Source organism: Coregonus lavaretus, assembly GCF_964263955.1.
Source record: "Coregonus lavaretus genome assembly, chromosome: 5".
Classification (NCBI taxonomy): Eukaryota; Metazoa; Chordata; class Actinopteri; order Salmoniformes; family Salmonidae; genus Coregonus; species Coregonus lavaretus.
The window spans coordinates 23,008,352-23,036,176 of record NC_139992.1 but is presented as its reverse complement, the minus strand read 5'-3'; the positions used below and the strand labels follow the sequence as shown (position 1 = coordinate 23,036,176).

The following is a 27,825-nucleotide window of genomic DNA, read 5'->3' as shown; positions in this document are numbered from 1 at the left end:
CACACCCGGCCAAACATAGAAATAGAACAACTAGAACTTAAACATAGAAATACACTAACATAGATCTTAACAGAAAACTCACACCCTGCCCCAACCAACGTTAGTTCTCTCGATCAGGGTGTGACAGCACATTAAGGTCCTGGAGTGGCCTAGCCAGTCTCCAGACCTTAATCCCATAGAAAACCTGTGGAGGGAGCTGAATGTTCGAGTTGCCAAACGTCAGCCTCAACCTTAATGACTTGGAGAAGATCTGCAAAGAGGAGTGGGACAAAATCCCTCCTGAGATGTGTGCAAACCTGGTGGCCAACTACAAGAAACGTCTGACCTCTGTGATTGCCAACAAGGGTTTTGCCACCAAGTACTAAGTCATGTTTTGCAGAGGGGTCAAATACTTATTTCCCTCATTAAAATGCAAATCAATTTATAACATTTTTGACATGCGTTTTTCTGGATTTTTTTTTTGTTATTCTGTCTCTCACTGTTCAAATAAACCTACCATTAAAATTATAGACTGATCATGTCTTTGTCAGTGGGCAAACGTACCAAATCAGCAGGGGATCAAATATTTTTTTCCCTCACTGTATATACCTTATATCTTGTTATTTATTTTTGGACTGGCTTTTTTGTCATTTATGAATGTGTTATTCAATGCGTTTCTATGTGCTATAGAAGTAAAGGCCAAATTCAATATTTTATCAAATAATAAAAAAGTAAAGAATTATACCTAAAGGGGTCCTAAAATTCAAAATCAAATAGCTAAATGATCCATGGTATGACCATCTTAAAACAATTCCATATGTTAGTTTAGTACCCCCCCAAGTGGTATTAACCTATCCATAGGTTAAGTATGTGATAGACTTACGATATGGGTGGGATGGGGAGAGAGATTGCGTTTCTTCATTTTGGATAAAGAAGAGGAGGATTAGCTTGTAATATGGTTTGAATTGTTGGCAACAACAGAGCAACAACACATGTTAATAAAACCCTAGCTAACATAGTATCTCAACACAGCAATCAAAACAACATATGTTAATACAACCCTAGCTAACTTAGTATCTCAACACAGCAATCAAAACAACATATGTTAATAAAACCCTAGCTAACTTAGTATCTCAACACAGCAATCAAAACAACATATGTTAATAAAACCCTAGCTAACTTAGTATCTCAACACAGCAATCAAAACAACATATGTTAATAAAACCCTAGCTAACTTAGTATCTCAACACAGCAATCAAAACAACACAAAACAGCATGACTTCCTTCCCTAATCCACCTACTTCCTCCTGTGTCTCTACCTCTGCCATGGTCTGTGTGTGTGTGCGTGGTTGTGGGTGTGTGTGTGTGGTTCTGTGTTTATTTGTCTACCAGTTACACTATTGGCCTCGCAGTCTCCAGCAGCCAATCCCTCCTCTGAACTTTAAGTGTTAGAGTTACTGGCTGGCTGGAGCTGAAGGTAATCCACTAATTCGTTCCATAGAGCTGCCAGCCTTGGTTTCCCCCAGCCATATATTAACTACCAGCACTATAAAACTTAGAGGTTACTTTATAAGGTTGAACCAAACACACTTACCGAACACTGACTTTTAATGTCTCATGTTTATTTAGGCCCAGGTTTGAGGCCCGGTTTGGGTAATTGACATGACCTTTGAGAGTGTGAACTCCTGTAGGTAAAGCTAGACAGATTCAGAACAGTTATAAAAGGCAGAGAATGGGTTTAAATAACATACGGTACATAGATACACTACTGAATATTATGAGGAAACCAATATCTTTCTGAAAACACTGCTTGCTCTGGTCTTGAACAGTGAGAGAGTGCAGGATGGAGAGAAAGAGAGAGGGTGGTAGGAGAGAGAAAGAGTGCTGATCAAGTCCTCAAGGTGAATCATGGGTAATTACTCACGTCGTTGGCTGATGGCGGCAGATAAGCATTTTGCCCTGAGAGCCAGACCCTCTGAAATGATTTCTCATAATGCAGTGGCATGGGGCCACACGCACGCACACACACCACACGCACACACGCACACACGCACACACACACACACAGACACACACACGTTGACAGTGACAGATGGGCCCCTGGTCTTCTGCCGCTGTAAGCAAAGTGCTAACCGGTGTTACAGTACAAACAGAACCCTAACCTCACTGTGCACCCCTGCCTCATTCTGACTCACAGTCATGTCCCTGGGGTGGGGTGTGGGTCATGGTCACTCTAATGTAGATTAGGAGTTTATGACGCATTGTTAGGATGTGGACCTCCTCATCGTCATGGTGCCCTTAGCAGGCACATGTTTCACATCTTTGAAAGAAGAAATCCCTAGCAATTTACCCCCACCAATTTACAGCTATATTCCACATTGTCTGAGGAACCAGAAGAGGAACTCATCTCCAACTGCATATCAAGTCTGGAATAATGAGAAACTCTACATGGTGCTGGGAGCCTGAGGTCTGGGCCTACACACACTATGCAATCTTGACATTGCCTCATCAAATCCCAGAGAGACACACTACATTACTTCTCTCCAGTCCAGAGCTTAATGGCACAGCTCTTTTGGCCAGCGTCCACCACTCCTCAGTCTCCACGTATTGTAATACCCAAACTCATTTAGTCACCATAGCACCATATTTTCCCCAAATACATACTGACTGACTGACTGACAGAGTGAGAAGTCCCCAGCTGCACTGGGAGAGAAGAGAAAGCCTATCCATAACGAAGAAATTAGCACATGGTGGGGTCTGGAGAGAGGCTGCTATAGGGGGATATAAAAGGTGGGGGGTGTAGAGTGTGTTATGGTTTCTCTCTGGTCAAAGCTGTGATGAAAAGCTTCTGACTGATGTGGTGCAGTTGTCACGGTGACCCAGAGCAGGAAACTAAAGCTGCTCTCCACTCTGCTCTTCTCTTTGGATACTACCACCAGACTGTGGGAATGGAGAGAAAACGAGAGAAAGAAGTAAAGAAAGAGAGAGGGGTTTTCTATCTCTCTCCCAATGATTTGTGTCTCAATCTAGCAGCTGACCCCGACTCATTATTGGACACTAGTCAGATCAATGGAGCTTCAGGTTTCACCACTTTGACCTTCTGTGTTGGGTCACAGCCATCAATATCACCAGTCAGACTCCATTTAGTGTCTAAACCTCTGAATACATGTATTTAATCTATAAAAATATGTATGGTGCACAACATAGAGTGTTCAGCAACGAGCGTTGATGTAATCTATCACAAAATAACAAAGAAACAACCAAATTTGTCAAAATGTGTTATTTGACTGAAGCTATCCCTCAGTCCTTTGAAGTGCCCTGTGCAGACTGTTGATTGGTCAGTTTGTCAGTGTCTGATGGTCGTTAGGTGGACCAGCCTCAGTGTCTCAGGTTCCCCCTGGTTTTACTGCAGCAGCCTGCTCTACCTACAGCACAGATCATAGAGCACTGCTCCTCCCCTCAGCCAGGGGCAAGTTCACACACTGACCTCCCCATGACCCCCCCACAGCTGTGACCTGGGGTCAGAGGTCAGGGGTAGTCATATTAGTGTGTAGCCCAAACTGTTCGGACGCTACAGACAGAAGTTGGAAGATAGGCGGTACCGACTTCAGACTAGTACCGTGACGCTTCTGGGAGTCCACCATCGTCCTATTAGTTTACAGCCAAAATGATTCGGACGCTACAGACGTTTTCATGAGAAGACTGATTTTCAGGATGTCTCCTGGATGTCTCCTGGCCTGACAAACACTGCTGTAGCTCTGCCACCTTGTCCCGCAGATGTGGAAGGCCGACATCGGCGGATGCGGTGGATTGAGACGCAGCCCATGCAAAAAATTGATATCTCTATCTTAAACAGACAGATTTAGATTATTATACTAATTAGATTTCCGCATGGGCGTGGACATCGACTCTAGGGGCTTTTAACAAGGGCCCCAGGACCAGTTGAAGCAATATAGCCCCATAACATAAAAGATCCACCACCATATTTGACAGTAGGTATGGGCTTATTTTCTGCTCATGCATTCTCATTTAGACTCCAAACCCACCACTCGTGTGTTTGGCCAAAGAGCTCTATTTTCATGTTACCCAACAAATGTAAACCCCTGGAGTTTGCTAAATTGCATTGGTACTTGGATTGGAACCGGTGCTTTGGTCAGATGACATGAAAATAGAGCTCTGGCCACACACACCAGTGGTGGGTTTGGCGTTGAAATGAGAATGCATGAGTAGAAGATAACCCCATACCTACCGTCAAATATGGTGGTGGATCTTTGACATTAATTGGTCACAAAATCAAAATCTTGCAATGGCCGTCTCAGTCTCCGGACTTGAAACCCATTGAAAACCTGGGGTTTGAATTGAAGAGGGCAGTTCATGAGCGCAGACGAAGTACATCAAGGATCTGGAAGGATTCTGTATGGAGGAATGGTCTAAGATCCCTCCCAATGTGTTCTCCAACTCATAAAAGAAAGGCTCAGCGCTGTTATCTTTGCAAGGTGAGGTATAGAGAGGTATTGAAAACAGGGGTGTCAATACATTTTACCCCTACGTTTTTGAGCAAAAAAATATTACTTGTTAAACAAAATCTCTTTCTCTGAGCAATTGTATTAGTATAAAATAATATTATTTCCCCATTTTTGGGAGAATACAATATTGCTCAGTATTTGAATTATACATTTTATACACTAATTTTTGCTAATTTCTATCAAGGGTGTCAATAACTTCGGACCCCACTGTATATCAATTAGTGTGAGAGAGTTGTCCTGACATATAGAAAAGTGGTGTTGCTAGTTTTAGACCCCTAACACTGCCTAACACTGGCCTTCTACTGTCACTTTCTCTGTCATTCTGTCGCTTTCTCTGTCATTCTGTCACATTCTCTGTCATTCAGTCGCTTTCTCTGTCATTCTGTCACTTTCTCTGTCATTCTGTCACTTTCTCTGTCATTCTGTCACTTTCTGTGTCATTATGTCACTTTCTCTGTCATTATGTCACTTTCTCTGTCATTCTGTTGCTTTCTCTGTCATTCTGTCACTTTCTCTGTCATTCTGTCACTTTCTCTGTCATTCTGTTACTTTCTCTGTCATTCTGTCACTTTCTCTCTTTCTGTGTATGTTTCTCTCTGGATTACCCACACTCTCTCCCTCCCCCCACTCTCTCTCTCTCTCCCTCCCCCCTCTCTCACTCTCCCTATCCCCCCTCTCCCCCTCCCCCCACTCTCTCTCTCCCTCCCCCATTCTCTCTCTCCCTCCCCCCACTCTCTCTCTCCCTCCCCTGCTCTCTCTCTCCCTCCCCCTGCTCTCTCTCTCTTCCTCCCCCCGCTCTCTCTCTCTCCCTCCTCCCACTCTCTCTCTCTCTCCCTCCCCCACTCTCTCCCTTCAATAATGGAAACCCAGTAACTCTGTAATTCTGACCTCACATTCATTTAAATGATGAGGAAGAATATGGAAACTGAGAAAATGTGTGTGTGTGTGAGAGTGTGTGTGAAGTCTAAATCACAGAGGTCATGTGTATAATACTACTACAGGGCTGTAGACATGACAGTCTTGTCTAACCAATGTAATTCCACTGTAACGTGATCAGGAGAAGGATTATAAGGTAATTACATATCTCCCTCTCTGAAACACCAGCTCTCCTCTCTCACTGACCCGCTGCCAGAGACTCAGCTAGCTGCCAGTGTGTGTGTGTGTGTGTGTGCTCGTTGGTCCGACTTTATAGCCAATGCACACATGGGTGTAGGGTTAGTGCTTTGCCAAACACACCAAATGGTTTCCCCATTTCATTACTCCCTTCATTTCTTCTCTCCCCCTCTCTCTCTCCCCCCTCTCTCTCTCCCCTCTCCCCTTCCTTGTTGGTATCAGTGCTGTAAAGAGATAGTTATACAAGTCCACTGTCATCATCAGAGCTGGAGAGGAGCGAGAGGCTGTGCAGTTGAGAGATGACATCTCATGCTGTGCGTGTCAAAGAGAGATGCAGAAAGGGAGGGAGGAAGAGTAGAAAGAAGCAAAGGAGGGGTGAAGTTTGTCATAATGATGTCATGTATGGCAGGGGATGGTCTATGTAATATGCTATTCTCCAGTGTATGATCTGCACATCATATAAAAATGTTCATATGTTTTGGCAGCAGTGGTTTAAAGCACAGCCATTCTCTGGAATAGGATAACTAATACACACACACACGCACGCACACACACACACACACACACATACACACACACTGCAAGACTCAGTTACTCTGCGCTGCCACCTGGATTTCATTTCTAACCCCTGCTTCCACCGCCCCTCTCTAACCGCACTGGCATGCCTGTGTGTGTGTGTGTGTGTGTGTGTGTGCTACCTTATTCCAGTGTGTGTGCATCCCAGAGAGAACTCATACAAAGACAGTATTAGTGGAAAGAGCAATCACTGAGTCAAATTTGATCTATTTTAATTTGCATTATATCGCTGTACATGAAGATATAAAGTCATAATAGTATAAACCCTGGTCCCTACATCCCACAGTGATCTCCTTTCAGATCCTACTCTTGCACCAAGGATAGCAGCTGAGTAGCTGCTCCTCTTAGGAGTGAAAGCTAAAGATCTGTGGAAGGAAGAGGAGAAAGAATCCCCTCCTAATGCTTTAAATAGACTTCCATATGTAGAAGACGTGTGTGTGTGTGTGTGTGTGTGTGTGTGAGTGTGTGTGAGAGAGAGAGAGAGAGAGAGAGAGGTTGCCAAATAAATCAATATTATTGTAATAGAAAACACAGACTCTCCGTTCATCATTAAACTAAAGTTCCACTTACCCAGAGCAGTTCTCTGTGTGTAGAAGAGACTTATTCATTCATTTAGCAACTCACTCTGATGGAGAATAATGGCATTTAAAGCCATACATTATAATATGTGTCACTTCAACCACAATAATAGCCATTGTTCAAGTGTTTCCCTATTCATCACAGCTTTGATTCAATGTTTAACCGTTGGGACAGGGAGAATAAACTACATGATGTATGAGTATCCTGGTGTGTTTAGAAGAAAGTAACAGAATTGCTTCATTCTCTTTCCTCTCTCCCCCTCTCTCTTACGTCCCTCCCCCCTCCATCTCTCCCCCTCTCTTACGTCCCTCCCCCCTCCATCTCTCCCCTCTTCTCAGTGGGAGGAGATCAGTGGAGTAGACGAGCACTACACTCCCATCCGGACATTCCAGGTGTGTAACGTGATGGAGTACAGTCAGAACAACTGGCTGAGGACCAACTGGATCCCCCGCCAGTCAGCCCAGAAGATCTACGTGGAGCTCAAGTTCACCCTGAGAGACTGTAACTCCATCCCCCTGGTCCTGGGGACCTGCAAGGAGACCTTCAACCTGCTGTACATGGAGACAGACGAGGACCAGGGCAGCCACTTCAGAGAACACCAGTTCTCTAAGATCGACACCATCGCTGCAGACGAGAGCTTCACCCAGATGGACCTGGGAGACCGCATCCTGAAGCTCAACACAGAGGTCCGGGAGGTGGGGCCTGTTACCAAGAAGGGCTTCTACCTGGCGTTCCAGGACGTGGGGGCGTGTGTGGCGCTGGTCTCAGTCAGGGTCTACTTTAAGAAGTGCCCGTTCACTGTGAGGAACCTGGCCTCCTTCCCTGACACGGTGCCCATGGACTCTCAGTCATTGGTGGAGGTGAAGGGCTTGTGTGTCAATCACTCCAAGGAGGAGGAGCCACCGCGTATGTACTGTAGTACAGAGGGGGAGTGGCTAGTGCCCATAGGGAAGTGTCTGTGTAACGTCGGCTATGAGGACAGAGGGAGCTCCTGCCAAGGTAAGACACAGAGTTATAATGTTCACTATACAAATTTTTTCTGAATACATTTCCTTCTTTCTTTTTCTCCCCCTCTCTCTCCCCTTTATTGTATCTCTCTCTTTCACCTCCCTCCTACTCCATTGCTGAAATATACAGTAACTTCATCATAGGCTCTAAGTGTGTACAATACCTTGTAATGTTTTGAAAGCATGGTTTCAGCTGTGGTAAAGTCCTGATCTACTACATAGACTCACACACATCATATCTGTCGGCCATCTCTGGCCTTTGCTCTACCACAAGAAACCCAGTATGGGATGTGTGTATAAGGGTTGGATGAGGAGTTCTGTGTGTGTGTATGGTAGAGGGACCAGCTTGCAGTAGTTACTGTATATCAGTGAGCTCCTCCTCTCTGACCTCAACAGAACAGAGGAAGGACCATAGTTATCTGTGTCTGTCTGCTGTTGGAGGCCATGGAGAGAGGGTGATTTCAGAGAGAAGGGTGTGTGCTGCTGAGGACTGGGTCATGAAAGGTTACTGGGATGGTGTTTTGGGTGTTTTGAATTGGGTGCAGGGCTGGGAAATAGGCCTGGAGAAGATGACGTTATATCATATGGTGTTTGCAAAGATATGATAATATGGTGATATAGTGTGTGTTGGTTCCAGTGGGAGCCCAAAGAAATGACTACAGCTCAGAACGTCAAGAGACCATCTACTCCTCTTCTCTCCTTTCAGTTGGGAAAGCGCTGTGTTGAGCACTGTGTGAAGATATTGATCCACTCTCTGTGCGTTCACTATTCTATGGATGAGTGAGTGGAAGGCTGAATGAGTCATGTTTAGTTTAATGAAAGATCAAAGCTAATCTCATAGGTCAAGTTCTGATGTCAAGGGTAACAGAGAGAAGCACCTTCCCTTTAAAAGGAAGACAGACAAATGGTAGTGTGAGGCAACACCTCCTGCTGCTCTCTCTCTCTCTCTCTCTCTCTCTCTCTCTCTCTCTCTCTCTCTCTCTCTCTCTCTCTCTCTCTCTCTCTCTCTCTCTCTCTCTCTCTCTCTCTCTCTCTCTCTCTCTCTCTCTCTCTCTCTCCTGTCAGTGTGAGTAGTGTGAATGTTTGGGTGTATTTGACAATCTCTTATTAGTTTCTCTGACGGCTAATGGAGTCTAATAAGGGCTTATGTTACGCCGGTCTGTGACAGCTGCTCTGTGACACACACACACACACACACACACACACACACACACACACACACACACACACACACACACACACACACACACACACACACACACACACACACACACACACACACACACATCCCCCCATGAACAGTAACAGCGAGGGGCCCATTGCGCACCTCATCCACCAGGCCCCTAGTGTTAACAGACAGATGAGTGTTGGGGGGCCAGTGTAATGTGCGGTGGGTAGCAGAGTGGCCACGCTAACACAGGGATATGTTTAGGTGTCCAGACCTACTTCTCCTAGCTGAGTGTGTTAGTGTAACTCTGAGTCAGATGTAAAGAAACACTTTACTGCTATAGTTCACTGAATATTTCATGGAGTATGTTTTCTTTGAGAAGTGATGCAGCATCTTCCATTTCTCTTTGCTGTGTGCGTGTGTGTGTGTGTGTGTGTGTGTGTGTGTGTGTGTGTGTACTGCGCACATTTGTGTGTTTGTATAGGCCTCAGAGTGTATTTGAAGGCTTTAGTAGAGTATGTGGGGTATTGTATTAAACTGTCATAATTATCCTGTTTCATAGCTCTGTGTGTTTGTTCAGAGACGTGTGTGAAGCTGAGGGATGTTTTTCATAGTGAGGCTTCAAAAGAACACAAACATTCCGTCCAGCTACACAGGCACCTATGTGGTGTGTTTCAGTGTATATGTTTCTTTGTGTGTGTGCGCACGTGTGTGCGTGCATTCAAGCAATGTCTGCTAGCATTAAGAGCAAAGTTCAATGGACTTAAAGTCCTTTTGCCAGTAATATAACATTGTCTGAGCACTGACGGTCACCTCACTCAGGAGGGGGCTCACTTAACTGGATCTCAACCTTGTAATAGGCTGTATCCGCCTCAGCCATAGAGAGGTGATGAGTAGACACCTCACCTTATCATGCTATTAACAAACAGGAGTTCAGTGCAGTTTTGTTGACAGACATTGTCCCCCAGTGGAGTGGAGTGACCCTGTGGTGTTACAATGGACTGGAGCAGGTGATCTAGCGTCTATCTACCATCAGTGTAAGTCCTCCAAACTTAATTTGAGCTTAAAACAGCAAACACAGGCCGCTCAGAAGCCAGCCGGATGTGTGTGACACAGTGTGTGTGTGTGTGTGTGTTAGCAGCTGTTCATCAGTTCCTCTGAGAGAGACAAAGGTTTACATTCCTGTTGGATTTACCAAGGCACACAGTCCCCACACACACTAGTCCTTATTACTTATCAAACACACACACATACACACACACACACACACCAGAGTGCAGTGGGGTATTTTAACAAGTCGCCAGTAAAGCTGAGGAGTAACTTTAACTCTGCCTGACACATGCATGTGCACACACACACACACACAAAAACACACACACACACTGTTCCCAGTTGTGAGCAATTCTTGGTGCTGATCTATCGGCTCATGTGATGTTAGCTCTTGTTTCTACCCTGTCTTAGTTTATGTGTACGTGTGTGAAAGAGAGAGCACTCTACATTTCTCTTACAGTACACATTGATTCATCCTCTAGGCTGACATTGGCTTTAGAAGTGGTTTAGATGAGTGTAGAGAGACCGATTGGTCTCTTCGTCTAAAAACGGATGTTCATTAGTCAGATCATCTGTAACACAACAACGGGCCAGTACTGGCTCTCTATGTCGATATGGGCTCTGGTCATTATGGAGTTGGAACTGTGTAGCGTTTTGATGTGTAGATATTTTGGCTTGTTTTTTGTCTTCTTTTAGGCTGTGGTTGTTTTGGGAGTAGCAGTATAGCTAATGATGCAGTGTTGTGTAATATTTTCTTCAGGCTTGGATGGGATGGGAGGGGGGTTGGGAGTAGCCCTGGTGGGAGCAGGGAGGAAGGAGGTGATCTTAGTTTGACGGGTTTTGCCATGGAGGCAAACAGCAAGACTGCTCACTACTGCTCACACACTGTGTGTGTGTGTGTGTGTGTGTGTGTGTGTGTGTGTGTGTGTGTGTGTGTGTGTGTGTGTGTGTGTGTGTGTGTGTTGAGCAGTTTGGGTCTCTCAGAATGCCAGCTCAGGCGAGTTCATGCCTAACACAGCGGACACAAAGACAGAAAATACATACACACAGAGGTCCCACACTGGCCTTAGTCATACACGTGGCCTTTAGTTTGAGTGATACAGGCTCTGACATGTTTGTGTTGCATCGGAGGCAGGGTTGGGTAGGTTACTTTCTAAATGTAATCCATTACAGTTACTAGTTACCTGTCCAAAATTGTTATTAATAACGTATCTTTTGGATTACCAAAACTCAGTAACGTAATCTGATTACTTTCCGTTACTTTTAGATTACTTTCCCCTTAAAAGGCGCTGGTTAGTGTTTTTCGTCAAGAATCTTGTTCTGAGGGCCTCCCGAGTGGCGCAGCGGTCTAAGGCACTGCATCGTAGTGCTAGAGGTGTAACTACAGACCCGGGTTCGCATGGCTCTCGACCTTCGCCTCTCCCGAGTCTGTACGGGGGTTGCAGGGTCGTGTTTCGGAGGACGCATGGCTCTCGACCTTCGCCTCTCCCGAGTCTGTACGGGGGTTGCAGGGATGGGACAAGACTAACTACCAATTGGATATCGCGGTAAAACGTAAACAAATGGAGGCAGCTCTGCAGAGTGGTCACCAGCTGGCACAGCCACAATGTCATAAAATCTGATTTTAACCCTAACCACACTGCTAACCCTAATGCCTAACCCTAACCTTAAATTATGACCTAAAAGCACATTTTTGTTTTAATTATTTTTACAATATAGCCAATTTTGACTTTGCAGCTGGCCCATCTAGCGGAAATCACTCAGTTCTGCCTCAAGGACAAGACTCATCCTAATAAATGTCAACCTGCTTAAGAAGCATTAGAAGAAGACAAAAATGTATATCACCAATTGAACGACATCCATTGCAGGATAAATCAATGTTAGAGTTTACCAGTGTGGAGGAGTAGTGAACTACATTTAGTTCAACTAGTAATTTAATTACATTTTGCAGTAGCTTGGTGGTAGTTTAACTAAATTCAAATCTTGGTGGTGTTTTCAGTAGTTAATAACTTTTTTTGCCATGTAGTGGTGTAGCTAACTACTGGAACTACACACTACGTTTTTTTCTAAAAATAAAATAAGTAGACAAGAATGTTCTTTCTTTTTCGGCATCAGACCTGCCTAATTCTCACTTGAAACACTTTTTGTGTGCCTAATTTTAACTTTTTGTGTTTAATAGGCTAAATTACACATTCTGTTAACATCTGACTCCAGAGTGATCTGTTCTTGCAATCTGTAATCTATGACATTTCAGATTTAGATATGATACTTTTTCACGAAGTAGTTTGGATGTAGTGAACTACTTTTTCTAAGTAACTTCAGTTAAGTAAGCTATATTTTTCATAAGGGTAGCTTTAGTGTAGCTTAACTTCTTCCAGTGTGAATTAATTGGTAGCTTCCCCAACACTGGTGTTTACATACAGTGCCTTGCAAAAGTATTCATCCTCATTGGCTTTCTCCTATTTTGTTGCATTACAACCTGTAATGTAAATTGATTTTTATTTGGATTTCATGTAATGGACATACACAAAATAGTCCAAATTGGTGAAGTGAAATGAAAATAATTACTTCTTTCAACAAATTCAAAAAAATTAATAATGGAAAAGTGGTGCGTGCATATGTATTCACCCCCTTTGCGATGAAGCCCCTAAATAAGATCTGGTGCAACCAATTACCTTCAGAAGTCACATAATTAGTTAAATATAGTCCACCTCTGTGCAATCTAAGTGTCACATGATCTCAGTATATATACACCTGTTCTGAAAGGCCCCAGAGTCTGCAACACCACTAAGCAAGGGGCAGCACCAAGCAAGCGGCACCATACAGACCAAGGAGCTCTCCAAACCGGTCAGGGACAAAGTTGTGGAGAAGTACAGATCAGGTTGGGTTATAAAAAAATATCAGAAACTTTGAACATCCCACGGAGCACCATTAAATCCATTATAAAAAAATTGAAAGAATATGGCACCACAACAAACCTGCCAAGAGAGGGCCGCCCACCAAAACTCACGGACCAGGCAAGGAGGGCATTAATCAGAGAGGCAACAATGAGACCAAAGATAACCCTGAAGGAGCTGCAAAGCTCCACAGCGGAGATTGGAGTATCTGTCCATAGGACCACATTAAGCCGTACACTCCACAGAGCTGGGCTTTACGGAAGAGTGGCCAGAAAAAAGCCATTGCTTAAAGAAAAAAATTAGCAAACACATTTGGTGTTCGCCAAAAGGCACGTGGGAGACTCCCCAAACATATGGAAGAAGGTACTCTGGTCAGATGAGACTAAAATTGAGCTTTTTAGCCATCAAGGAAAACGCTATGTCTGGCGCAAACCCAACACCTCTCATCACCCCGAGAACACCATCCCCACAGTGAAGCATGGTGGTGGCAGCATCATGCTGTGGGGATGTTTTTCATCGGCAGGGACTGGGAAACTGGTCAGAATTGAAGGAATGACGGATGGCGCTAAATACAGGGAAATTCTTGAGGGAAACCTGTTTCAGTCTTCCAAAGATTTGAGACTGGGACGGAGGTTCACCTTCCAGCAGGACAATGACCCTAAGCATACTGCTAAAGCAACACTTGAGTAGTTTAAGGGGAAACATTTAAATGTCTTGGAATGGCCTTGTCAAAGCCCAGACCTCAATCCAATTGAGAATCTGTGGTATGACTTAAAGATTGCTGTACACCAGCGGAACCCATCCAACTTGAAGGAGTTGGAGCAGTTTTGCCTTGAAGAATGGGCAAAAATCCCAGTGGCTAGATGTGCCAAGCTTATAGAGACATACCCCAAGAGACTTGCAGCTGTAATTGCTCTACTAAGTATTGACTTTGGGGGGGTGAAAAGTTGTGCACGCTCAAGTTTTCAGTTTTTTTGTCTTATTTCTTGTTTGTTTCATAATAAAAAATATTTTGCATCTTCAAAGTGGTAGGCATGTTGTGTAAATCAAATGATACAAACCCCCCAAAAATCCATTTTTAATTCCAGGTTGTAAGGCAACAAAATAGGAAAAATGCCAAGGGGGGTGAATACCTTCGCAAGCCACTGTAGCTGGCCATAAATGGATGTTGCATTTTACTTTATGGGTTGGTTATGTAGGCTTCTTCTAACCCATTGCTTTCTACTACAGGTAATAATACGATTAGGCTATATGTTTACATAAAGTAAACAGAGTCCAGTCATTCCAATTAATTGAATACTCCTTGATCTTCAAGAATAGGACTTGGAAATATAGAAGTTGTTTCACCGGAGCATAACCCAAAAACAAAGGACTTATTAGCCTACTCTTTTGTTTAGGTTTTTGTTGGCATGATGGACTCATTGGGCTCATTGCTTCGAATTGAAAAATAAATGCTGCTCTCGGAATGGCATGCTTTGAGAACTACTGAAAAGTGCTATTTTGTATGTGCCATATGCTGCATTTGCTATAAGCCTATTGTTTACGTTTTTGTTGGTGACACTTTGATATCTCCATCGTTTGCATCTGTTCAAGTCTATCAAAAGTGCACGAGTTTGAGCATGTGATCGTTAGGCCTATGGATATTTATTTAAAAAATTTATCAGTGCAAATTAGATAAAGCAATAAAAGCCCCACTCATAGTCTTCTTAAATTAAACTCGTTTTTGACAGTATAGAGCATAATACCCCGGGGGAGTTTAGAAGGGAGGAACTCCCTCAAACTTTTATTCCAGAGGCTGGGATCCACACTGCAGCTGTTGCAAGAGCACATTTTTCACTGGCTTTCTACTGGTTGCAACAACAACAATTGATAAGCAGCTTAAATGTCTTAAATTCAACCATTATTCGGTTAAAATACACATATACATTCGTGAACAGCCATCCATAACAACCACAACCCGTAAGGTGCAAATAGCTAATTGAGAGAGCAGCAATGTGATTCACATCAATGCGCTATGAAGACATCAATAATAAGTTATATCCGTATTGCCCGTAGGCTACACCACTGCTGTCGTTCTTACCTCCAAGTGTTTATTCAAGTTGGATAATCTTTGGATGCTGACAGCAGTCGCACCATTGGAAGACATACTGTAGCTTGGACTGTAGCCTACAAAGCCTATCCCTGCTCTTTTCCCACAATCCATCAAACGCATTTGGTGTGTCATCATAGTGGTCAATGACTTGTGGTCAGACTCGCCCAGGCGGGACAAACTTAAACTTGCGCCTTTTTTCAATGTTGATTTGAATGTCATTGAGAAAACAGAAAGGTGTAAAAAGAAATTGGGGGTCACATCCTTTCTGAATTTAAAAGTAATCCTAGAAGTAATCATCAAGTTTCTACAAATTATCTGTAATCTGATTACAATATTTTTGCTGGTATCATAATGGATTCCAGTTACAGTTTTTTTGTAATCCGTTACTCCCCAACCCTGATTGGCGGTACACACTCAAACACAAAGGGTTACTGATTGCCTCGGAGAAAACACACACATAAAACCACTCTGACACAGACCGTGTCATAGCCCAGTGCTACTGATGCTTCTTTCAGCCTCAATGAGGAGCACTGAGATGGACTGAAGTGGTTTTTGAATTGGTCTAAACTGGTCAGAAATAGTTTGTAATGGACTCACAGTAAATGCTCTGTGGTGATCTTTGGCGGTATGTAGTGGACTGGAGCAATCTGGAGTCAACCAAATAGTCTGTAGGGGTCAGAATGACGCAGACCTGGCCCAATAGCTCATGGTCCTGGCTATAGAATCAAAGTCTAATATGCATGCCTGAATCGTTGTGTGTGTGTGTGTGTGTGTGTGTGTGTGTGTGTGAGCAGAGGGTGAGGAGTGGTATAAAAAAGTGCTGTTCAATTGACAAACACACACACACAGTCCTACTCTACTCCCTAGATCACTGTGTTTCTTGGTCCTTGTGCTTATATAAGTGACAGCATCTCTAGAAGAACATGCATGCACATGTTAGCGCTAGTGATAAAGTTGCTCCAGAACTTCAGCCCAGTTTGTTCTTGCAGTAGAGTGTGTGTGTTGTGGTTCTTGCTAGCGCCTCTAACAACCTCTGTCACCCTGGCTTAGCATTGGGTCCATCTCCTCCTAACCCTTACTGCCCGGTGTGTGTGTAACTTCAGCTGGAGAGAGCATTGTGCAATTGGAGGCAGTTATAATTCTTAAGGTCTTTTGAGGTGATAGTCTCACAGGGTTTCCACAGCAAGTATTACTTTTCACTAAGGCTTTTCTAGTGAGGAGCAGAGTGGACGTTTGTCTTTGGGATTTGTTAGCCTATACTGTATATGATTTCACATGGACTGGTTAGGGCTTGACACCTTAGCTAGGGGTGAATGTTGCTCTCACCTAAAATAACACACACACGCACACACACGTTCACTTTCCCTCTGAGACCGCTGTCATTCCCAGGTTTACCAAAGCCCTTTCCCAAGTTTACCAAAGCCCTGGAATTATATTGTTCCTAAAGCGAGGTCAGCTCCCACATGGAAGCTATCAGAGCCTGTGAATCACTCTGTGTGTGTGTGTGTCACTGGTTTCTCTATTAGTGACGGGGACACTCTCTGGTTATCCTGCACGTACGTACCTGACCCGGGGTTGTTTCCGTCGTAAACCCTCAGCATGACTGTTTCCATGGACCTAGATTACTTCACCATGGGCCTGATCACAAAGAGAATATACCTAGATTACTCCACCATGGGCCTGGTCACTCAGAGAATTAACCTAGATTACTCCACCATGAGCATGGGTCAGAGGAGCAGAGCTCAGGGTTCCACAAGGTCTAGTCTCCTATCACATACTCTCTCACAACCACCTGACAGGCTTTTCACATACTCTGAACCTAGTACCACTAGTGCGTTAACAGCTTTAGGTATACTCTGAGACCGTATTACCTTAAACCTACAATTTCTGCGCTCCAAGGGGAACTCTCCATGGCATAAGTAAAGGAGATTGATTGATAGTGATCTGTGTCTGATCGATAACTCTCCTCCAGCCATCACATTTGTGTTGAGACAGAGTTCAGATAAATCCCTCTCAGTGACTGTAGACTAAATCTGAATGTATTCTGTTCTGTGTGTGTGTGAGCGCTTTTGAGGGGAATGCAGATGGCAAGACACCCCAAACACAGAAAATAAACAGTAACAGGCACAGAGGAATTTAAAAACCCCTCCAGAGATATTTGACTTTTTGAGAATCCTCTCAACCCCATTCTACCGAAGCAAACTAATTAAAGTGTTTGCAGCCCACAGCAATAACACTGTCTCCAGTCTACAGTGGCTGGGGGGCTCCAGAGGGAGAGAGAAGCCGTCTACGGTACATAACACAGAGTTCAGATCCAAAACATAGAGGTTTTATTAAAGACTCCATTCAGCCAGTCTAACCCAGGAATACACCACTGGGAGGAGAAAACAGAACAATCATCTCCAGGCAACACCAGTGTGTGTGTGAGGGCCCCTGGCCCCCTGCCCTAGTGTTGTCTGTCTCTAGATCCTGGGCTGAGCCCTGTACTCCAGAGGAGGGCCTATTCAATATTTTATCAGGTTATCTTCCAGAAGAGGCTGACAGGGCTTGGGGCTAGACAGTAGGCCAGGCAGTACCTCTCTACAGAAGGCTCTGGTGCTCTGGTTGCTCTGGTGCTGTTGACTTCAAAGCTGCTAACCACAAGCCAGGAATGCATCCCCAGCACGGAAGAGGGTTTGTGGAGGAGAAGGAGAAGGGAGAGGGTAGAAAGAGAGGGGTGGAGGGGTTCAAGATAGAGATGTGGGTGGGGTGCAGGGTAGAGGGGTGTGTGACAGAGATTAATGAGAGTGGTGTAGCTATGACAACAGGACACAACCTCACACTCAACCAGAACAAGGGGAGACAGGCTCTTTCTGACAGACACAGGGGGAGGCGGGGGAGGTAAGAGGGATACAGGGGGAGGTAAGAGGGATACAGGGGGAGGTAAGAGGGATACAGGGGGAGGTAAGAGGGAGACAGGGGAGGTAAGAGGGAGACAGGGGAGGTAAGAGGGAGACAGGGGAGGTAAGAGGGAGACAGGGGAGGTAAGAGGGAGACAGGGGAGGTAAGAGGGAGACAGGGGGAGGTAAGAGGTAGACGGGGAGGTAAGAGATAGAAAGGGGAGGTAAGAGGGAGACAGGGGAGGTAAGAGGGAGACAGGGGAGGTAAGAGGGAGACAGGGGAGGTAAGAGGTAGATGGGGAGGTAAGAGGTAGATGGGGAGGTAAGAGGTAGACGGAAGGTAAGAGGGAGACAGGGGAGGTAAGAGGGAGACAGGGGGAGGTAAGAGGTAGACGGGGAGGTAAGAGGTAGACGGGGGGGGTAAGAGAGAGACGGGAGGTAAGAGGTAGACGGGGGGTAAGAGGTAGACGGGGAGGTAAGAGGTAGACGGGGGTAAGAGAGAGACAGGGGAGGTATGAGAGAGACGGGGGATAAGGGGTAGACAGGGAAGGTAAGAGGTAGACAGGGGAGGTAAGAGAGAGACGGGAGGTAAGAGGTAGACGGGGGGTAAGAGGTAGACGGGGGGTAAGAGGTAGACAGGGAGGTAAGAGGTAGACGGGGGGGGTAAGAGAGAGACGGCGGGTAAGAGAGAGACGGCGGGTAAGAGGTAGACGGGGGTAAGAGGTAGACGGGGAGGTAAGAGGTAGACGGGGAGGTAAGAAGTAGACGGGGAGGTAAGAGGTAGACAGGGGGGTAAGAGAGAGACGGGGGTAAGAGGTAGACAGGGGAGGTAAGAGGTAGACATGGGGGGTAAGAGAGAGACAGGGGAGGTAGGCCTCATGTAGCTCAGTTGGTAGAGCATGGCGCTTGCAACGCCAGGGTTGTGGGTTCGATTCCCACGGGGGCCAGTATGAAATATTTATGCACTCACTAACTGTAAGTCGCTCTGGATAAGAGCGTCTGCTAAATGACTAAAATAAAAATGTAAGAGGTAGACAGGGAGGGTAAGAGGTAGACAGGGGGAGGTAAGAGGTAGACAGGGGGAGGTAAGAGGGAGACGGGGGAGGTAAGAGGTAGACAGGGGGAGGTAAGAGGGAGACAGGGGAGGTAAGAGGGAGACAGGAGAGTAAGAGGGAGACAGGGGAGTCCTCTGTAGCACTCATCGTCTGTTGTGTGATTTCTAATCTCGTTCCCAGACACTTCTGCCCAAATGCGCGGAGAGTCTGGTGGAACAAACGCGTCAAACTTTGGCCTTTGTTAGCCAATACAGAAAGACTGGGAGAAACTCCCGGCTCATAGGCATTGGCTAAATCGGCTTAATCATCAGTCATCTCCCACAACACCTTCCTCCTAACCTTCCCCCGTACGCTAGGACACACCCTCAGTGACATTGAGGTATAAAATAACACCACAAACACAGAGCCACGCCTCGCAGTCGTGTGATTCGCTAAAATTAAATGATGACAAATACTTTTCTCAGTAAGGTAGGTCACACCCATATAATTCTATGGTCACTGCCACTAAGACCAACTTTGAACTGTTGATGTACCAGGTTTATATGTGCTGTGCGCAATAGCCTGGGGACGAGGTTATGTGATTTCTGACAAAACTGTTATTAATTAGTAGTCCGTTGAGGCTTGTGTATCCTCCTCTGCCTGTACAGCTATGAGGCCTGTGTATCCTCCTCTGCCTGTACAGCTATGAGGCCTGTGTATCCTCCTCTGCCTGTACAGCTATGAGGCCTGTGTATCCTCCTCTGCCTGTACAGCTATGAGGCCTGTGTATCCTCCTCTGCCTGTACAGCTATGAGGCCTGTGTATCCTCCTCTGCCTGTACAGCTATGAGGCCTGTGTATCCTCCTCTGCCTGTACAGCTATGAGGCCTGTGTATCCTCCTCTGCCTATACAGCTATGAGGCCTGTGTATCCTCCTCTGCCTGTACAGCTATGAGGCCTGTGTATCCTCCTCTGCCTATACAGCTATGAGGCCTGTGTATCCTCCTCTGCCTATACAGCTATGAGGCCTGTGTATCCTCCTCTGCCTGTACAGCTATGAGGCCTGTGTATCCTCCTCTGCCTGTACAGCTATGAGGCCTGTGTATCCTCCTCTGCCTATACAGCTATGAGGCCTGTGTATCCTCCTCTGCCTATACAGCTACGAGGCCTGTGTATCCTCCTCTGCCTGTACAGCTATGAGGCCTGTGTATCCTCCTCTGCCTATACAGCTATGAGGCCTGTGTATCCTCCTCTGCCTATACAGCTATGAGGCCTGTGTATCCTCCTCTGCCTGTACAGCTATGAGGCCTGTATATCCTCCTCTGCCTGTACAGCTATGAGGCCTGTGTATCCTCCTCTGCCTATACAGCTATGAGGCCTGTGTATCCTCCTCTGCCTATACAGCTATGAGGCCTGTGTATCCTCCTCTGCCTATACAGCTATGAGGCCTGTGTATCCTCTTCTGCCTATACAGCTATGAGGACTGTGTATCCTCCTCTGCCTGTTCAGCTAGGAGGCCTGTATATCCTCCTCTGCCTGTACAGCTATGAGGCCTGTGTATCCTCCTCTGCCTATACAGCTATGTGGCCTGTGTATCCTCCTCTGCCTATACAGCTATGAGGCCTGTGTATCCTCCTCTGCCTATACAGCTATGAGGCCTGTGTATCCTCCTCTGCCTATACAGCTATGAGGCCTGTGTATCCTCCTCTGCCTATACAGCTATGAGGACTGTGTATCCTCCTCTGCCTGTTCAGCTAGGAGGCCTGTGTATGTGTGTTGCCTGTGTATTGCTTTCACATGTTTCTGGAACGGGATGTGGATGTCTGTGGTTATGGAGAAATGTTGATGTAAGCAACAAGCAGGAAATTATGCAGAGTGATGTCAGTTTTAGGTTGACGTTTCAACAATCATCAATCAGAATGTACAGCAGGGTTACAGATGGAGAGCTGAGAGCAGAAGTAACATTCTACAGTACTGTATATCTCAGCTGACACTGTCAACACCCATTTCCAACTCACTGCAGCTTGAGACGTGTGTGTCCTTGACCTCGCTGTGTGAAGTGTGCTGTTTGTATTGTTGTCTCCTTCATCTTAATCAGGTCTCTAGGTAACACTCCACTGGGATCTGTGTGTGAACAGATGCAGTGAGTTTGAGTCATGGGAGAGACGGAGAAAGTGAGAGAGACTTGATGACCTCTCCATGGTGAGAGGACACGTCTCTCTCAACATGACAGTGTGGTGGTGTCACACCAATCAGCAGAAAATGTCACCGTCACGCTGGATCGTGGAGGAAAGGACAGATGGCAGAATAAACTAGAGAAGAGATCATTCCATCTGTCTCCACCAGCCAGAAAACTATCTGACCCCAGTCCAGTCATCACTTTAGGGAGAGCTGTGTGTGTGTGTGCGTGTGTGTGTGTGTGTGTGTGTGTGTCCTCAGCTGATTAAAGCCGGTCAGGCCTCAGTGATCAGGCATTTAGCCGTCTCTCCAGTCTGAATGCCAAACACAACAGAGCATGCCCAGACCAGCCATGTGTGGAGACCGGCCAACCTGAGGGAAGAGGGGATGGAGGGATGGTGGAGGATAAATCATCAGAAAAAACATGGCTGTGTTCAGTAAGAATAAATGAGAGACAAAGCTTTGTAATGGAAAACAAAACTAAGTGTTCTGGATAAGTTCAGTTATAATCACCTTATGAACGTAACCCTGGACCTGAGGTCATGAACATAACCCTGGACTAGAGGTCATCAACATAACCCTGGACTAGAGGTAATCAACATAACCCTAGACTAGAGGTCATCAACATAACCCTAGACTAGAGGTCATCAACATAACCCTAGACTAGAGGTCATCAACATAATCCTGGACTAGAGGTCATGAACATAACCCTGGACTAGAGGTCATGAACATAACCCTGGACTAGAGGTCATCAACATAACCTTAGACTAGAGGTCATGAAAATAACCCTGGACTAGAGGTCATCAACATAACCCTGGAGTAGAAGTCATCAACATAACCCTGGACTAGAGGTCATGAACATAACCCTGGATTAGAGTTCAGGAACATAACCCTGGACTAGAGGTCATGAACATAATCCTGGACCCAGGTCATGGACATAACCCTGGACTAGAGGTCATGCACATAACCCTGGACTAGAGGAGAGATTTAGTGGTGATTTTAGATCTACTTCTTGGTAGTGCTTGTGCATAATTAAGATGTTTCTCTCTCTCTCTGTCTCTCTCTGTCTCTCTCTCTCTCAGGCTCTCTCTCCCTCTCTCCCTCTCTCAGGCTCTCTCTCTCTCTGTCTCTCTGTCTCTCTCTCTCTCTCTCTCTCTCTCTCTCTCTCTCTCTCTCTCTCTCTCTCTCTCAGTCTCTCTCTCTCTCTCTGTCTCTTTCTCTCTCTCTCTCTCTCTCTCTGTCTCTCTCGCTCTCTCTCTCTGCCTCTCTCTGTCTCTCAGTCTCTCTCTCTCTCACTCTCTCAGTCTCTCTCTCTCAGTCTCTCTATGTCTCTGTCTCTGTCTCTCTCTCTCTCTCTCTCTCTCTCTCTCTCTCTCTCTCTCTCTCTCTCTCTCTCTCTCTCTCTCTCTCTCTCTCTCTCTCTCTCTCTCTCTCTCTCTCTCTCTCAGTCTCTCTCTTTCTCTCTCTCTCTCTCTCTCTCTCTCTCTCTCTCTCTCTCTCGCTCTCTCTCTCTCGCTCTCTCTCTCTCTCTCTCTCTCTCTCTCAGTCTCTCTCAGTCTCTCAGTCTCTGGGCTGTAAAGTGTCTGTCACTTAAAGAGGGAGCCAACCTTTAAAGGTTGAGATGCTGCACAGATGAGCACTGACCTTTTACAGCAGACACTGTATGTAAGATGGGTCCGTACGACACACACACACACACACACACACACTCACACTCACACTCACACACACACAACTGAGGGTGAGGGGCCAGACAGGGAGAACCAAATGCCAGGGAGGAATGTCCAACAAGATGAATTCTTCCATCAGCCAGATGCATTTTATCCCCCCCTTTTCTCTGCCTGTTCAAGTCCAGGGTGGGAGGCATTTGTCAAGAGGATGGAAGTGTAGCCCACACACAGGTCTAACATGTATTATCTTCCCACTTCACTAGAGCTGTGTGTATTCCTATCACTGTGTGTGTGTGTGTGTGTGTGTGTGTGTGTGTGTGTACCTATCGCAGTGTGTGTGTGTCTATCACAGTGTGTGTGTGTACCTATCGCAATGTGTGTGTGTTCTTGTCTCATGTCAGATTGCGTTGTGATGGTGACAGCTCGTTGACAGGGTAATTGGTGTAGGTGGTATTGACGACTCTGCAGTCCTAATGAGGGGGAGCTCCAATTAATCCATTGATTCACATTTAAATAGGACCTGAAAGGTTACAGCCTGCTAACTGTCATCTGCATGTACTTAACATGCTAATGTCAGACGCACACACACACGCATGCACGCACGCACGCACGCACACACGGTAGCTAGCCCTGCATATAATTATAGGCAGAATAAGGTGTTAATTACAATGTCATACATTAATCATGGTTGCTTTGCTCTTTTGATTACTGATGTTTTATTCTGGAATTAATATTATCTCTTCTGTCATTTTGAGGCTGCCTCTGCTCCGGCTGACAAGTTAATGCCATGACATGATCACTGCTGATTTGCAATGCTGAGAGGGATGTGTGTGAATGTGTTTCTCTCTTCATTTATGTATGTGTCTTTCTGTCTTTCCGTCTTTCTGCCCATGTGACTCAGATGGTAGAGCATGGCGCTTGCAACGCCAGGGTTGTGAGTTCGATTCCCACGGGGGACCAGTACGAAACATATAATAAATACAATAAAAAGTATGAAATGTATGCACTCACTACTGTAAGTCACTCTGATAAGAGCATCTGCTAAATTACAAAAAATGTAAAATGTGAGTTTGTGTCCTCTACTATGGCCTGTGTGTTTGACAGTGTGCACACAATCATGTGTGTTTTAATCTGTTTTTATTGATATGCATGCCCCACTCTACAGCAGTGTCCAAGTTGGAGGTTAGCACAGTGAGAGAAGCTCATCATCAGCAGGTGTTTGATACCTTTCTATATACCGTTCTAAATATCTTTCTAAATCTCTCTAATTGTTGAGAACAGTGGTGCTGTGATGTGATGCAGGGCTCCATACTGGGATCAATGGTGATTATCACCAACACTCTTCTCTTCTCTTCTCTTCTCTTCTTACTGATGCACAGCAAATAATCGTTTGCAGGTGTCTGAACAATAACTAATTGAGCTAATTATGATTATCCCTCCCTCCCTCCCTCCCTCTCTGTGTGTGTGTGTGTGTGTGTGTGTGTTTGGTTAACGTTAGGGATTAGTCAGTGGGGTAAGCCAGGAATACTTCAATAGAAAAGCAGAAAGCCTCCAATGCCAACAGTTCTTCTAAGTGAGATGTGCAGTGTGGTAATGATGCCATCTATCATTCCACCCCTCCTCTTCTCCATCAGCCACACTGGACCCATTAATTTACCAGTCTATTTATGGCCCTATAAAAACACTAACGAGAGGAGAATAGTCACACTGGCACGAGAACAGGAGTTATGGGAAAGAGGGAAAGAGGGGGTAAAGCGGGAAAGTCTGGAAGGGAGAAAGGAGGGAGGCTGTTATGCCATATGGAACATACCAAAACATAGCATTCCAGTTTTCCTATTGAGGGAGAAGTGAGTAGAGCAGTTCTGATCGCTACATTGGACTATGACATCTATAGCCATTTGCCTGTTCACCTTACTCTATAGTTCTACTGTTGGACTGTGTAGGCTGTTCTAGTTGGGTTCTCCCAGGTTCAGAAAGCACAATGTTCTCTGACACGGTTCTGTGGTTCTCCACCAAAGGGAGGCCCCTCTCTCTCATTGTCCGTCTGGAAGGGGTAGGATGCGGTAGTGGGTTTGTGTGTGTGTGTTTGAGTCTGCGTGTGTGTGTGTGTGTGTGTGTGTGTGTGTGTATATGTGTGTGCGTGTATGTGTTCATGTGTGTGTTTTGCACACTCAGTAGGGCCAGAGTGAATCACCATGTGTGGACTCAGTAGGGGGACATTCCAGTTGCCCCATGCTTTCATCCAATGTTCAGCTTGACTGTAATAGTATTGTCCTCAGCTCCAGCGTCCCAACAGCCCACAGCCCATCAACCCTCCAGCCTCCTCCCTGCTAGCCCCTAAACCAACAGCCCACAGCCCCTCCAGCCTCCTCCCTGCTAGCCCCTAACCCAACAGCCCAAAGCCCATCAACCCTCTAGCCTTCTGCTAGCCCAGCCATCAGCTGCCTGTCACATCCCAGGGCTGGAGCTATGGTCTAGGAGAGAGGGGATGGGGAACAGGGCAGTCATGAGGAGTGTGAGTTGGCTAGTCGTCTCTCTCCCAGGGCGAGGCCTCTCTCTGGTTATGTGGTGGTTGACATTGCATCAGCATGTAGTGTGAGGTGTAGTGGAACACACATCTCCACTGTATGGTGTGGTGTTAACACCTGGTGTTGTGATGAGTAGTTACTTTAACTGAACACTCTGACTCAGTTATATGTTGAATAGTTTGGTGGGGAGGAGGGGAGTCTGCCTCCTAATTCAGTCAGTGAAGGTTATTTGGATTGAAGTTCAGTCTTTGTGCCCTCTCTCTTTCTGTTTTACTCCCTCTCTCTCCCCTCTCTCTTTCTCTTTTACTCCCTCTCTCTCCCCTCTCTCTTTCTCTTTTACTCCCTCTCTCTCCCCTCTCTCTTTCTCTTTTACTCCCTCTCTCCCCTCTCTCTTTCTCTTTTACTCCCTCTCTCCCCTCTCTCTTTCTCTTTTACTCCCTCTCTCCCCTCTCTCTTTCTCTTTTACTCCCTCTCTCCCCTCTCTCTTTCTCTTTTACTCCCTCTCTCCCCTCTCTCTTTCTCTTTTACTCCCTCTCTCCCCTCTCTCTTTCTCTTTTACTCCCTCTCTCCCCTCTCTCTTTCTCTTTTACTCCCTCTCTCTCCCCTCTCTCTTTCTCTTTTACTCCCTCTCTCCCCTCTCTCTTTCTCTTTTACTCCCTCTCTCCCCTCTCTCTTTCTCTTTTACTCCCTCTCTCTCCCCCCTCTCTTTCTCTTTTACTCCCTCTCTCCCCTCTCTCTTTCTCTTTTACTCCCTCTCTCCCCTCTCTCTTTCTCTTTTACTCCCTCTCTCCCCTCTCTCTTTCTCTTTTACTCCCTCTCTCCCCTCTCTCTTTCTCTTTTACTCCCTCTCTCCCCTCTCTCTTTCTATTTTACTCCCTCTCTCCCCTCTCTCTTTCTCTTTTACTCCCTCTCTCTCCCCCCTCTCTTTCTCTTTTACTCCCTCTCTCTGTCCTTTCTCTCCCAGTGAAAGGGCTGTTCATCACTATTGCAGGACGTAGCTGATTAAATGTGATTAAGGCCAGTCCATCCATCAGACTGCCTTTCATTCTGTCATTACAGGGGGCCGCCGGGTGGACCGTGCGCGTGTGTGTATGTTCGTGTTCGTGTGTGTGTGTGGGTGTGTGCCCTCTCTTCAGATGTCTTTTAGCCTGTGATGGATGTTTCCAGACCATAGATCCACTAATGAAGAGGTCCTCTTCTCTCCCTGTAAAGACTACTACTCTAGGTCTATTCCCTCTCCCTGTCAGCTTTCAGCCATAGTGGTGGTTATGATGAATGAAGTTAGAGTGAGCCCCATTCTGTATTGTATCTCTCTCCATCCCTCTGTCTCAATGATTCTGAAACACTACCGAATGGAGACACAGTGGCTGGGGATGAGAGAGAGAGGGAGAGGGGTGGTAATAGGAGTGGGCAGCTGGTGTGTCTAGATTAATGACCCCTATCAGACTGTACTGGGGGTCCCAGTAAAACCAACACACACTCACTAGGAAACAGCACTCATAGAGGTAGGCCTACACTTAAATAATCAAGGTTTTCGATTTAAAAACATGAAATGCGCTATGCATTATGTGGGTTGAATGCTGTAACACCATAAAAGTCAATTAATAAAAGTCCCATGATGGTAGTGACTGCCCATTACTGCTTATCACTTATTAACCATTGTTTATTCACATGACTTACTTTAATAAAATATCTCAGTTTTTTGTGTATATTACATTTGTTTTATTTGATTATTATTATTATTTATTATTATTATTATTATTATTATTATTATTATTATTATTATTATTATAATAATAAGTCATCATCTCATATCTGTAAAGCTGCTGCCTATGCTGTCTGACAAAACCTCTATTTTATTTGTTTTTCAAAGTAAATAAGGCATACTTCTGTGACTGCTGAAAACCAACTATCAATCACTTAGATCATGTGTTTTCAGGTAGAGATACCTTGCGAAGCAACTGATCTCTATCCCTCTCGATCACACATTCTTCTGTCTCTTCGCTCACTCTCTCTGTCTGCCCCACACTAACATAACATAGCAGGCGTAAAAGAAACACACAGACTGAACAAGTAGGTGTGCAATGGATAATGGTCATTGTAGTTAATTACCACTTTTTTTGTGCTAAACAATGTAGAGTATTGGCCTGTTGGAAACTACAACTCCCTACTACATCGCACAGTTTGTGCTTGATCTGATTTATCTCTAGAGAAACTGTGCAATGTGCTAATTTAGCTCAATAAAAAAAAGAAAAAAGAAATGGAATTCAAATAATTGAACCAACATGAGTTTGAAAACCAAAAAAATAACCGAAATGTTGGTTAATCGCTTAGCACTAGCCTACACTCACAGAAGTAGACTTACTGAAGAGCACTTAGCCTGTTTGTCTACTCCTGAGTGAGCATACTGTCTTTGTTGTCCTGAAGTGTGTTTCTTTGAGCAATGATACAGTATGAGCTGCCACGGGTGTGTGTGCGTGTGTGTTTGTTTGTGTGTGTTTATGATACAGTGTGAACTTCACCACAAGTGCAGTGATTTATCATCCTGAG

At 45.4% G+C, this 27,825-nt stretch overlaps 1 protein-coding gene across 1 annotated transcript in view; it reads left to right on the top strand.

Moving 5' to 3' along the window:
• LOC311129195 (ephrin type-A receptor 3-like) overlaps positions 1-27,825 on the top strand; it is a 77,754-nt gene that overhangs the window by 13,969 nt on the left and 35,960 nt on the right. The window contains exon 3 of the mRNA XM_084161506.1: positions 7,112-7,772. Within this exon, the coding sequence (XP_084017632.1) occupies positions 7,112-7,772 (661 nt within the window). The remainder of the gene's footprint in view (positions 1-7,111; positions 7,773-27,825) is intronic.